Source organism: Sus scrofa, unplaced genomic scaffold (genome assembly GCF_000003025.6).
Source record: "Sus scrofa isolate TJ Tabasco breed Duroc unplaced genomic scaffold, Sscrofa11.1 Contig1409, whole genome shotgun sequence".
NCBI classification, from domain to species: Eukaryota; Metazoa; Chordata; class Mammalia; order Artiodactyla; family Suidae; genus Sus; species Sus scrofa.
This window is the reverse complement of record NW_018084870.1, coordinates 103697-118256: the sequence shown is the minus strand read 5'-3', so window position 1 is coordinate 118256 and position 14560 is coordinate 103697. Positions and strand designations below refer to the sequence as shown.

At 39.6% G+C, this 14560-nt stretch overlaps 1 protein-coding gene and 1 long non-coding RNA gene across 2 annotated transcripts in view; one reads left to right on the top strand and one right to left on the bottom strand.

Moving 5' to 3' along the window:
• LOC110258150 overlaps positions 1-11088 on the top strand; it is a 59125-nt gene extending 48037 nt beyond the window's left edge. Inside the window, exon 4 of the long non-coding RNA XR_002340995.1 lies at positions 10956-11088. This is a non-coding gene — a long non-coding RNA (uncharacterized LOC110258150). The remainder of the gene's footprint in view (positions 1-10955) is intronic.
• Positions 8700-10603, bottom strand: LOC110258148 (olfactory receptor 4C45-like). Its single transcript, XM_021081304.1, has one exon. It carries the CDS (start codon positions 10027-10029, stop codon positions 9076-9078), a length of 954 nt encoding a protein of 317 aa, XP_020936963.1. The 5' UTR covers positions 10030-10603; the 3' UTR covers positions 8700-9075.
• Positions 11089-14560: the final 3472 nt, after the last annotated feature.

The following is a 14560-nucleotide window of genomic DNA, read 5'->3' as shown; positions in this document are numbered from 1 at the left end:
GAGACGTTAACACCCCCCTCACACCAATGGACAGATCCTCTAGACAGAAAACCAATAAAGCAACAGAGATGCTAAAGGAAACCATACAAAAGGAAGACTTCATTGATATCTTCAGGACACTACATCCAAAAAAATCAGAATACACGTACTTCTCAAATGCACATGGAACAGTCCCAAGAATCGACCACATATTGGGACACAAAGCTAACCTCAACAAATTTAGGAACATAGAAATTATCTCAAGTATCTTCTCTGACCACAATGCCATGAAACTAGAAATCAACCATGGGAAAAGAAATGAGAAAAAACCTACTAGCGGAGACTAAACAACATGCTACTGAAAAACCAATGGGTCAATGAGGAAATCAAGAAGGAAATTAAAACATACCTTGAAACAAATGATAATGAAGACACAACCTCTCAAAATCTATGGGGTGCTGCGAAAGCAGTGCTCAGAGGGAAATTTATAGCGATACAGGCCTTCCTCAAAAAAGAAGAAAGATCCCAAATGGACAACTTAACCCTCCACCTAAATGAATTAGAAAAAGAAGAACAAAAAAGACCCAAAGTCAGCAGAAGGAAGGAAATTATAAAGATCAAAGAAGAAATCAATAAAATAGAGATTCAAAGAACAATAGAGAAAATTAATAAAACTAAGAGCTGGTTCTTTGAAAAGGTAAACAAAATTGACAAACCCCTGGCCAGACTCACTAAAAAGAGGAGAGAAAGAACCCAAATAAAATTAGAAAAGAAAAAGGAGAAGTCACAATGGATACTGCAGAAATACATAAAGCCATAAGAGAATACTATGAACAACTATACGCCAACAAGTTTGACAATCTGGAAGAAATGGACAATTTTCTAGAATCTTACAGCCTGCCGAAACTGAATTAAGAAGAAACAGACCAACTGAACAGACCGATCACTAGAAATGAAACTGAAGAGGTCATAAAAACACTCCCTACAAATAAAAGTCCAGGACCAGATGGCTTCACAGGTGAATTCTATCAAACATATAAAGAGGACCTGGTGCCCATCCTCCTTAAACTCTTTCAAAAGGTTGAAGAAGAAGGAATACTCCCAAAGACATTCTATGATGCCACCATCACCCTCATTCCAAAACCAGACAAAGATACCACCAGAAAAGAAAACTATCGGCCAATATCTTTGATGAATATAGATGCAAAAATTCTCAACAAAATCTTAGCCAACCAAATCCAACGACATATCAAAAAAATCATACACCATGACCAGGTAGGGTTCATCCCAGGTTCACAAGGATGGTTCAACATATGCAAATCAATCAACATCATACACCACATTAACGAAGGAAAAGTCGAAAATCATATGATCATCTCAATAGACGCAGAAAAAGCATTTGGCAAAGTCCAACATCCATTCATGATCAAGCTCGCCAAGGTGGGTATAGAGGGAATATTCTTGAACATAATCAAAGCCATTTATGACAAACCCACAGCAAATATAATACTCAATGGGGAAAAACTGAAAGCCTTCTCACTCAAATCTGGAGGAAGACAGGGATGCCCACTCTCACCACTGCTCTTCAACATCGTTTTGGAAGTCCTAGCCACAGCAATTAGACAAACCAAAGAAATAAAAGGTATCCATATGTGAAAAGAAGAGATCAAACTGTCACTGTATGCAGACGACATGATACTATACCTAGAAAACCCTAAGGACTCAACCCAAAAACTACTTGAACTGATTAATAAATTCAGCAAAGTAGCAGGATAGAAGATTAACATTGAGAAGTCAGTTACATTCCTGTATACCAGCAATGAAATACTAGAAAAGGAATACAAAAATACGATACCTTTTAAAATTGCACCTCAAAAAATCAAATACCTTGGAATACACCTGACCAAGGAAGTAAAGGACTTATATGCCGAGACTATAAAACTATAATCAAAGAAATCAAAGAAGATGTAAAGAAATGGAAAGATTTCCCATGTTCATGGATTGGAAAAATCAACACTGTAAAAATGGCCATACTACCCAAAGCAATCTACAGATTCAATGCAATCCCTATCAAATTACCCATGACATTTTTCACAGAACTAGAACAATCCAAAAATTTATATGGAAAAACAAAAGACCCAGAATCGCCAAATCAATCCTGAGAAACATATGTATGTCTTCTTTGGAGAAATGTTTATTCCAACCCTTTGCCCATTTAAGAAATCAGGCTGTTTTTTGCTATTGAGTTGTATGGGTTCTTTATATATTTTGGATACTAACTCCTCATCAGATACATGGTTTGCACATAATTTTTCCCATTCCAACACAGTTGCATTTTCACTCTCTTGTTTCTTGTGTTGTAGAGAAGCTTTTAATTTTGATGTTTTTTGTGTGTATTTTCGCTTTTGTTACTTGTGTTTTTGGTGTCCTTTCCAAGAAATGTCCAATGTCACGAAGTTTTTCCACTATGTTTTATTCTAGGAGTTTTACAATTTCTGGTTTTACAATTTCATCTTTTACATTTAAGCCTTTAGTCCATTTGAGTTGATTTTTGTGACTGGTGAAAGATGAGGGCCCAATTTCAGTCTTTTGCATGTGGATATCTAATTTTTCCTGCACCATTTAGTAAAGACACTATTCTTTGTCCATTGTGTGCTCTTGGCATCCTTGTCAAAGATCAGTTGACCATACGCATATGCATGGGTTTATTGCTGGGACCTCTATCTGTTCCATTGGTCTCTATGTCTGTCTTTGTGTCAGTCAGTACCACACTGTTTTAGGCATGTAGGAACATTCCCAGACTGGTTTAGAAATAAGTAAGTGTAAGCAGAAAGGTGTAGATTCTAGATGGTAGTTCCCTTAACTCTATCAGGGTGTCATCCTCCTGTTTTGTCTTGCTTCTTTTGGCCACACCCTCAGCATGCAGAAGTTCCCAGGCCAAGAATCAAACATGCACCTCAGCAGCCACCAAAGACCTCAAGACACTGCAGTGACAACGCTGGATCCCTAACCCACTGAGTCACAAGGAAACTCGCAGTACCAGTTTTAATTTCTCTAGCTTTATAATATAGTTTGAAATCAGGAATAGGGATGCCTTCAACATTCTTCTTTCTCATAATTTTTCTTTTTTGTCTATTCAGGGTCTTTTGTGGTTCTGTTTGAATTTTGGGATTGCTTTTTCTACTTCTGTGAGAAATGCCACTAAGATTTTGATAGGGATTGTCTAAACTTTGTAGAGGGCATTGAGTAGTATGGAGAGCTCGACAGTATTGAATCTTACAATCCATGAACATAAGCTGTCTTTTCATTTATTTGTGTGTGTGTGTGTGTGTGTTTACTTTCACCAATGGTTTGCAGTCTTTGGTTTAGAAGTCTTTCATATTTGTAGTTAAGTTTATTTTTAATTATTTTGTTCTTGTTGATGCTCTTGTTAAATGGGATTCTTTCCTTATTTTTTTCTTTTCTTTTGTGTTTGTCTTTTTAGGGCTGCACCCATGGCAGAGGGAGGTCCCCTGGCTAGGGGTCTAATTGGAGCTACAGCCACTGGCCTGCACCACAGCCACACAATGTGGGATCTGAACCGTGTCTGGGACCTACACCACAGCTCACAGCAATGCCAGATCCTTAACCCACTGAGCGAGGCCAGGGATTGAACCTGCATCCTCATGGATCCCAGTCAGATTTGTTTCCACTGAGCCATGTCATGACGGGAACTCCATGGGATTCTTTTCTTAATTTCCTTTTTCGATAGTTTGTCCTTAGTGTAGTATACAGAAATAGAAATGATCTTTCACATTGATCTTATATCCTGCTGCTTTACTTAGAATTTGGTAATTAGTTCTAACCGTTTCTTTTTTGTGTTTTTGTTTCTTTTTGTGTGTGGAGTCCTTCATGACTTCTACAAAAAGTTCATATCATCTGGAAATAGATACTTTTACTTCTTTCTTTATGATTTGGATGCCTCTTATTTTTTCTTCTTCTTCTAATTGCGCTGACTAGAATTTCCAGTGTTATGTTGAACAGAGCAATGAGACCGGGAATGTGTTCCCATTCCTAACCTTTGAGGAAAAGATTTCAGTTGTTCATGTGTTCAGTTGTTGAATAAAGAAGTTCTTTAATTATTGAGTGTGGTATAATCTGTGGGCTTGTCATATATGACCTTCTGTATATTAGGTTGGGATAATTTCCTTCTACTCTTAGTTTGTTGAGAGTTTTGTCATAAAAAGCTGTTGAAGCTGGTCAACTGCTTTTTCTGCGTCTATTGATATTTTCACATGATTTTTATCCTTTATGGTGCCGTGTGGTACATCACATTTACTGATTTTTGCGTGTTGACCCATCCTTGCATCCAGGGATACATCCCAGGTAATTTTGCTATACAGTCCTTTTAATATGCTGTAGAATTCAGTTTTCTATATGTCACTGAGGGTTTTTGGTTGGTTGGTTGGTTGGTTTTTTTTTTTTTTTTTTTTGCATTTATGTTCATCAGGGATATTGGCCTCTAATTTTCTTTCCCTCTGGTGTGTGTGTTTGGCTTTGGTGAACAGAGTAGTGTTACCCTTATCAAATGAGTTTAGAAGTGTTTTTTCCTCTTTAATTTCTTGTAAGAATTTAAGAAGGATTGGCATTTTAAAACCTTTGGTAGAATTTACCAGTGGACCAACCCATCTTGTCTTGCTTTTTTTTTTCTTTTTCTTTCTGAGGAGTTTTTGAATACTTCCTTAATGTCCTTGCTTGCTGTTGGTGTGTTCAGATTATTTCCTTTTTTAAAAAAATTGAAGTGTATTTGATTTATGATGTTGCATTAGTTTCAGGTGTATAGCACAGTGATTCAGTTACGTAATTTTTTCCAGATTATTTTCCTTTATAGGTTATTAGAAAACATTGAGTTCTACTTCCCTGTGCTATACTGTAGGCCCTTGTTGGCTATCTATTTTATGTATGGTAGTGTGTGTATGTTCATCCTAAATTCCTAATTAATCCTGCTTTCCATTCCTTTCCCCCTTTGGTAAGCATAAGTTTGCTTTCTGTGTCTGTGATTCTATTTCTCTTCTGAGCATAGGTTCATTTGTATCATTATTTTTGTATTTCACATATAAGTGTTATCATATGATATTTGTCTTTCTCTGTCTGACTTACTTCACTTAGTATGATAATAGGTAGGTCTGCCCATGTTGCTACCAATGGCATTATTTCTCTTTTTATGGCTGGGTAATATTTCATTGTGGGTATATATATGCGTGTGTGTGTCACATCTACTTTATCCATTCCCCTGCCAATGGACACATTTAGGTTGGTTCCATATCTTGGCTATTGTAAATAGTGCTGCCATGACCCCTGGGTGTGCATGGATCTTTGCAAATTATGGTTTTCTCCAGAAGTAGGATTCCTGGATCATATGGTAGCTCTATTTTTAGTTTCTTAAGGGAATCCCTGCTGTTTTTCTTAGGGACTCTGCCAATTTATATTCCCACCAACAGTACAGGAGAGTTCCCTTTTCTCCACACCTTCTCCAACATTTATTATTTGTAACCTTTTTGAAGATGGTCGGTCTGACCAGTGGGAGGTAGTGTTTCTTTTGTTCGTTTGCTTTTCCTTCTTTTTTTTTTTAAGCGTATAGTCGATTTACCCTGCATCCATTTCTGCTGCACAGCATAGTGACCGAGTCACACACATATATACAAACAATCTTTTTGTCATATTATCTTCCATCATGTTTTGATTTGCATTTCTCTAATAATTAGCAATTTTGAATATTTTTTCATGTGCCTGTTGGCCATGTGTGTGTCCTCTTTGAAGAAATGTTTTTTTAGACTTTCTGATCATTTCTTTGATTGGGTTTGTTTCTTTTTTTTGGTATTGAGCTGTATAAACTGTTTGTATATATTGGAAATTAATCCCTTGTCAGTTGCATCATTTGCAAATCTGTCCTCTCAGGCTGTAGGTTGTCTTTTCATTTTGTTTATGGTTTCCTTTGCTGTGTGAAAGCTTTTAAGTTTAATTAGGTCCCTTTTGCTTATTTTTGTTTTTATTTCCATTACTCTAGGAGACAGATTTAAAAAAAATATTGCTGTGATTTTTGTCAAAGTGTGTCCTATGTTTTCCTTTAGGGGTTTTATAGTATAGTATATTATCGTGTACTCTTACATTTAAGTCTTTAATCCATTTTGAGTTTAGTTTTGTATAAGGTGTCAGAGAACGTTCTCATTTCATTCTTTTCTTTTTTTAAATTTTTTTTTTTTTTTTTTTTTTTTTTTTTGCTTTTTAGGGCTTCACCCATGGCATATGGAAGTTCCCAGGCGAGGGACTGAATCAGACGTGCAGGTACTGTCCTATGCCACAGCCACAGCAACCCAAGATCCAAGGCATGTCTGCAAACTGCACCACAGCTCATGGAAATGCCCGATGCTTACCCCGCTGAGTGAGGCCAGGGATTGAACCCATGTCCTCATGGATACTAGTGAGATTCTTTATCTGCCGAGCCACAACAGGAACTCCTCTAATTTCATTCTTTTATTTATTTATTTATTTATTTTTACATTTTTTACATTTCTTTTTTTATTAAGATTTTTATTTTTTCTATTATAGTTGATTTACAATGTTCTGTCAGTGTACATTTTTACACTTTTAAAATGTATTTTCAAAATACACATTTAAAAATATTGTTCTAGGTATCCATGGGGACAACAAATTTCTTCTCTAGAGCTATAAAATTAAAAGTGACTCAATATCTTTTTAACTGGACATGGTTTTCTGATGTCATCTCTTCCATGGTTTATTTTCTTAAGTCCTTGCTTAGTGAGGAGAGAGTTTGCCTCTGAGTAAAGATTTTTTTTGTCCCACTCTGTTTTTCCTGAAAACCCATACCAAGCTTGAGAACAGCATCTCCATCACTCACGTTTCCACTTTGCTGGAAAACTCCCCATCAAATAAAATGCATGTATATGTATATTTATAAAACGTATTCATTTTTCTGTATGTCGGAATCTAACACAGTAGATGCTGAGTGCAGGGCTCTGCTGATGTACTGACTTTTCAAATAATCAGATGATTAGTAAGCAGTACTGTTGGAACCTGTGAAAATGGATGCTGACAACTTTTACTTATTGCCAGGTGGTAAGATAAATATCATTAGAACAATTTGAGTGTGCAGTTGGGCCTGAGTTTGAAGTATGTACCTGGCCATGCTTTGAGATTAGACTGGGGTGGAGTATATCTGAAACATTCATCAGAAGGTCTGACTGTGGTTTTCTTGATCCTGGCTTTGGCTGGGTTTAAGCCTCACTGTGTTCAGATGAAAAAAGTCTCCCTTTGATGATGATCCATGTTGTTTGGTTGTCCTTAGAAATGCCAGTCTTCAGGTTGTTTACCTTCACATTTTCTGGAGACTGTGATCTTTTCATTCAAGATTGACCAAGAGGCTTTAGAATTCCTGTTATTCTCATTCCTCAGGTTAGGTGATTAAAAGGCGTGGATATACCTTTTTTTTTTTTTTTTTTTTTTTTCCATGAGGGCGTAGGATGCCATATACCATAATCTATTTGGGGGAATAATGGTTGTTTCCTAATCCGCAATGGGGAATCATGAGGCATCAAGTTAGAGGTTTTGCTTATATGCAGAAGTGATTGACAAGAATCACACTCAGCCCAAGTTCTTTGGGGAAGGCACCTGCAGGCGTGTGGAGGAAATCACTGTAAGGAGGAAGGCTCTTTCCTTGTTCAGCTTCTGATGTGGAGTCAGTGGCAACCTTGTGGGGAATGGTCTGGGATGATGTTCCTGACTGGGCACGTTGCATTCAAGCTCTTCCTCTCCCTCAGGAGCTGATGAAAAATAAAGAAGAGTATCCTCCCCACTCAGAATGATGTGCCACTGGGAGAATGGTTTTTTTCAGAAAATTTTTTTTCTTTGCTTTTTCTAGCACCCATGGCATTTGGAGGTTCCCAGGCTAGGGGTGTAATCAGAGCTGCAGCAGCGAGCCTACACCACAGCAACAGCGACATGTGAACTGAGCCACATCTTCAACCTACACCACAGCTCATGGCAACGCCATGTCCTTATCCCACTGAGTGAGGCCATGGGGTCCAGCCCGCAAAGTCATGGCTTCTAGTTGGATTCGTTTCTGCTGCACCATGCTGGGAAATCTGAAAATGTAAGTTTTAGAAAAGTATATTCATGTGCAAATGCTGTCTTTTTGGGATTGTGGTAAGGGAAAAGTTTTTTTTTAGTTTTTTTTTTTTATTGCTGTGGTTGAATAAGATTTATAAACTTCTAAAACTTAGGAAGGTCAGAAAAAGTATATTTTGATAAATGTACTTTTTGAAGACTCCCTGCTGTTCTACAATTCTTTTTTCATATATAGTTGTTTTTCATCGTTTAAAGTAAAACTTTAGCTATGCTGCTAGCTATAATGAGTGTTCAAGAATATCGCTACTGGGAGTTCCCATTGTTGCTTAGCAGTTAACAAACTGACTCGAGTAGTATCCATGAGGACAAGGGTATAATTCCTGGCCTCACTCAGAGGCTTGAGGATCTGGCATTGTGGTGAGCTGTGGTGTAGTTCACAGACATGGCCTGGATTTGCATTGCTGTTGCTATGGCATAGGCTGGCGGCTACAGCTGGGATTGGACCCTAACCCAGAACTAACAAATGCCGCGGGTGCAGCCTTATAAAGATAAAAAGACAAAACAAAAATATCGCTATTGATGTGCTTCATAGCCAGAGTTCTGAGAACATTTTGACGTTTGTGAGTTCTTGGGACTTTTGTGTCCTCATGAGTCCTTTCCTCCCTAAAAATATTAAAACTATGATTTTGCAACTGCATTGGTATATAGATGACTACAATCCAGGTTGTGTTATTAATTGTTTCTTCTTGTTTTAAAAGAAATTGAAAATTGCAGGGGCTCCTAAAACTATCTTGGGCTCTAGGGTCTGTGCCTACTATGCTTCAATGGGCATCCTCCCTGATCACAATATATGGGGTCCTAAAGAAAACTGATCCAGATAGGATAATACTCCGAAGTTGAATCAACTAAGAACGGGAATAAATCACCATGAAATACCACAAGATTTTTTTTTCTTCATACCCCACACAAGATTTATTTACCACCTGTTTTCATTATTTGTCCCCAGAGTTTTTTCAAGGCATCCTTCACTTCTGCATTTCTGAGCGTATAGATTAAAGGGTTCAGCATGGGTGTTATTATGGTGTAAAACACAGTCACAGCTTTGTCAGTGGGGAAGGAGGTCATGGGTCTCAAGTACAGGAATGAACAAGGTACAAAGAACAAGATAACAACCGTGACATGAGAGGCACAGGTAGACAGAGCCTTGTGACGCCCTTCAGAGCTATGAGTCCTCAGGGACCTCAGGATGACACCATAGGAAGCAACCAGCATGCAAAAGATTACCAAACACATGGACCCACTGTTGGCAGCAATCAGGGGCCCCAAGGTGTGCATGTCTGTGCAGGCTAGCTCCAGGAGAGGGATTAAATCACATATGAAATGATCAATGACATTGGGGCCACAGAATGGTAACTGGACCATGAACAAAACCTGGATCCCTCCATGAATAAACCCTAAGGCCCCAGCCATTCCGACCAGGAAAGTGCACACAGGTGGGCTCATGATGGTCATGTAGTGCAAGGGCTTACAGATGGCTACATAGCGGTCATAGGCCATGACAATCAACATGATGATCTCAGATCCAGCAAAGAAATGTTCAGCAAAGAGCTGGGTCATGCAGCCCTTGAAGGATATGGTGTTTGTTCCAGAGATCAAGTCAAAGATCATTTTGGGTGCGATGGAAGAAGAGTAGAATGCATCTATAAGGGACAAATAGGACAGAAAGAAGTACATGGGAGAAGCCAGGGCTGGGCTGATGAAGATGGTGACTGAGATGAGCAGGTTGCCTGCCAATGTGATCAAGTAGGTGGTTAACAAAACACCAAATAAGAGTTTCTGCAGTTCTGGATTCTGGGTCAGCCCCAGTAGGATGAATTCTGTGACATTGCTCACCCTTGCCGTCAACTCATCTCTGGATGAGAACATGTGGTCCTTCTGGAAAGAGCACAGTATTACTGAGTGATGATATTTAAAATTCAATACAGAAAGACTTCATCCCCTCTTTAGTCGTGGATTGGGGGAGCTACACCTTCTACCCGCCTCTGAGATTTTACAGATAATCCTAAAGAAGAAAGGAAGGAGGGTAGATTTCTCCTTATTCATATTAATTGAATATATACTGACAAAACCTTCAAACAGGACACTAAAAACAAGATGGTATTGTGAACATTGACTTATGGTTGATCTCTAAACTTTCTTTGCAGCTCTAAAGTTCTCACAGATAGCTTTCTTTCATGTTGGAGGACACGTTTCATCAATCATAATTATTATTTAAAGTTCAGCTTGTCTATGGGCATGAATATTTTTAGGTATAGGCACACAATGTTCTTTTTAAAAAAAGTCATCAACTGTGTATCAGATATGAGAGTAGCATCCAAGCCTTTCTCTGTCTATACCAGCTGTGTTGTCTGAGCTCTTCCTGCCTTCTGTCAAATGAAAGCACATGCACACACAGGGACAGGGATACAGATGGGGTTTTTGTCCCTCAAAATGGCAAGGAACTATCTTTATAACAGCTCACTGAGCAGCATTCACTCAACCGTCCAGGGTGTTTTGTCTGGCTCAGCGTGACTCTTCCACGCTCGCTCTTTCCCTGCCTTTGAATGTGAACATGTGAGTGGTACAGAGTTCTCAGAAAAGCTCTCGATATTCCTGAAATGAATTTTCTGTGCAATTGCTCTCTCATCACACCTAGAATCCTGCTCTGGATGAGATCTATTATACCCTCCTCACATTTTACAAATGGAATTAAATGAGCCGTGAAGTTTCCCTGAGTTTCCTACTGAGAAGACAGAAATGTTACAGTCACCTGAGATAACCCACTTTCCCTTCCATCATGTTTAATCCATTAGGATGAACTTGAAGTTGTAGCTGCTCACTGGTGGAAGTATTGACTCTATGTAAGAATACATTCTTCTTCTGGGGAACGATCTGTTCGTGGATATTCAAAAGTGAGTACACATTGTTATTAGAAAAGACTGTAAGATATTTTACTCTTTATCCCTTTCTCATTTTGCTTCCTTCTCCAGTCCTTGCAAAAAAATATAACCATGTGTTTTTCCTCTAAAATTCCTGGGTACTGACTTCCTTGCCATGATCCCTCAGTGTCAGTAAGGATGAGGGAAGATCTTGTAATTTTCAGGAAAGCATAGTCTCTGAGTGGTTTCTTCTGTGTCCATGGCTCCTTTGGCTGGTGACTGTGTGGTTCATCATTCTTAAATGATTTCATTGACCCGCTCTAACTTCAATGTGGTGACATGGAATTCATGAAAAAGGGAAGGAATTTCTAATCCTTACAAACAGAGATGTGCAGACTCAATCTACTTAAAGAGACATAAATGTGAACCACAATCTTGTGAAAATGAGTAGTCGTTCTCAAGAGTGTCCTGCCTGGGAAAATCACAAGAGTGTTTTCTTCATTTGTTTTTGCCTGGGCCCATGGCATGTGGATGGTCTTGGGGTGGGAATCAAATCAGTGCCACAGAACTGTCAGCTTCAGGTCCTTTACTGCTGAGCCCTCAGGGAACTGCCAGACAGTGTTTTCTCTTGCTCTTTTGGTATCATTGTGTCCACCTTCATTTTTAGAGAGAAGGATTAAGCCTCAATGGACAGACCTCCCATTCCAAGAACTATCTCAGTGAAACTGAATTGGCTAAATTAAGTTAATCTACTTAAATGTTGGGAAAAAGAATTCTTTACCACTCACCTGGATTGGTTGATTGTGTATCCTCACTGTTTAGATTAGGCCCAGTCACTGCTTCTTCCCCTCAGGCATTTGCCCTATAGCTGCAAATCTACATGCATTAGCCAGGGAGACACTGGAATTCTTCTCTCCCTAGACAAGTCTCTTAGTCTGGTTTCAGTGTATTTTTGTTCTCACTGGCAGTCTGGATTTACTCAGAAAATGAATTGTTGTAGTTAGGAAAGTTGGTTAGCTGTGAGATGTAATTTGGACTCACTTTCTTGGCTTCTACTGAAACCATAAACAAATCTTCAAAATATAATTATGAAAAGTTCTTCAAATGGAGAAGTATAAACTGTATGAGTAAATGAAATCCATTTGATTGAACATGCTTTTCTCCAGGCAATTCTGCCAAAGTGTTGTTTCCCAAAAAGTCTATGAGCAACGGGGAGAGAATTCCTTTTATTTCTGATACAAGTCCACATTCAAACTCGTACTAGGCTTGGCAGCAGTGTCTCCCCAGGAGATCTTCAGCTTGTTGATGCATGGCCCTGTGGCTCTTGTTTCCTTAAAGGTCCTTCTTTGTAATTCATTCTTCGCTGACTCTAGAGAAATGTTTAAATAGCCTTTCACCAAGTGCAAGTTTGGGTAATGCGTTGACCTCTCAAGTCCTCCGAGAACTAGTAATTGGCCCTGTTGGCATCTTTTCTGAAGCATCAGCCAAAGCCTTGCCTTTACTCCCACTTGGCTCCCACAGACAACCTTAGAGGCCACTGTTAGAAATGCACTTGGGCTTTGGTGAAACATATGCCTCTGGCCATAGTTTAGGATGGGATTTGTGTAAGCTTCTTGGAAAAGTTTGTGTTGGGGCTTCCTTGTTCATTTTGACACAGGTGGGCCTGGCATAAGATATATGGGGGTAGTTTCAGGCATAGGTCAGAGCCCAGATGATGCCGGAAAGATGTTACCGGAGTCTGGGTTCTTTGTGCAGTCGAAGAATGGAGTCCGCAAAAACCCAGGCAACAAGCACACAAAGTCTTTATTACAGGAAAGCAAATAGCTCCCATGGCTACTGTGTGGGGGAGAAGTGCCCCCCTTCTCTATTGTCCTATAAAGGTTTTTAATTCCTTCAAGTGTGTGTGTGGGGGGGTAACCAACATGGGGTGCAGAAAGATGTGGTTTTCTCCCACTGGCCTTGCTCAATATCCTATATCAGTCCTTATCCAATAGGGGTTTAGGTGTGGAAATGTCCTGTAGGTCTCATGGTTTTCTTTGCCCTTTTCTTCCCATAAACTGAGTCACAGGGGCTTAGGGATTAATGTCCATCTGGGGTAGGTACACCTCCTATAGTAAAGAAGGCCTGTGGGGGATGTTACTCCCTGGAGCCCTTCAGCCACAAGTGATAATCAATAGCCATACCAAAGAAGGCGTCTAAGCCCATGTTCCTCTACTGACTACCTGAGTTAGTATTCTGCCTCACAGAGAATGGACTTGTCTGTGAAAACATGATTCTTCTAAATGTATGGTTATGCTAAGAATGGAAATGTCACTTTTTGAAGTTATGTGCCAGGTTGACACCTTGAAACAGAGCAGGACCCTGTGCGGCTCCTAGACACGGATACCCAGAGCAATATCTTTGAGATTTTCTGCCAAAGCAGTCATCATTCCAGAAAGAAGGTCTTACTTTGGGAACCACCATAGCTCATCGCAGGACACTCTGAGGCCAGATTAAAGAATACAGGCTCTGAGCAAACTCTGATCCTTAGCAGCAAACCCACCCTTGAGCCATTTCCATAAAACTCCTCACCAAACCCTACCAGGGGGGGACACAATCCGGCTGATTCCCCTTTTGGCCTGGCAAAGCAGTAAAGCTATTCTTTTCTTGTATGACCAAAACCTCGTGTCTCCAAGGTCCAGTTCGGCGCCAGTGCACAGAGGCTAGGCTTCAGCAACAAGATTATCCTGGGACATTGTGACATTTTTATTAGTGACTGAGAGACACAAGTGGCAGTGCTCCCAGCTCGTTTAAGATTGAGTAAGTCACAATCATATCAACTTCATTTAGTGTGAGTGGGTGCCAGATTGCCATGCTGTATTATTACATAGCTTTTTTGTGTCTGCCTCACAGAGAGAGAATCATGGAACTTCACGTACTATGCTTTCACAGAGTAGCCATGGGAAATCACACCCAGACATGGATAAAGACCCAAGGGAGCGAATAGAAACACTGTGGCAAAGAGGCGGCCTACGCTTCCTCTCCCTCAGCTTCTGAGGTGATAAAGAGCTGCTGGAACCCTGCACAGAATTGCTTTCTCTTTCAGCAGCCTTTACCTTGAAACCAGATCAACAACACTCCTGAAGTTGAGAGCAGAGAGGGAAGCAATGATGTCAGCTCTACCCTCAACAGTGAACAGTTTTCTCGTGTGTGTTGCTGCCTGCTCTTGCACAGTCTGTCCCTCTCCTTGATTTTTTTAAAAATTGTGGCAAAACACACATGGGATTTACCATTTAAATCATTTTGCACGTGCAGGTCAGTGGCATCCAGTACATTCACATTGTGTGCAGCCATCCTCACCAGCTATCTCCAAAATTTGTTCCTCTTTTCAGACTGAACCTCCACATCCACTAAATCATTACTTCTCATTCCTGCTTTCTCCCAGCCCCTAGAAACCACTATTATTCTCTGTGTCTGAGTTGGATTTTTTCTAATATGTTGCACATAAATGCAATTATGTAGTATTTGTCCTTCTATAACTGACTTTTTCCACTTAGAAT

What these genes read in the sequence shown, in the direction of transcription:
- LOC110258148 (XM_021081304.1), bottom strand. Translation starts at nt 10,029, where the DNA reads ATGTTCTCATCCAGAGATGAGTTGACGGCAAGGGTGAGCAATGTCACA.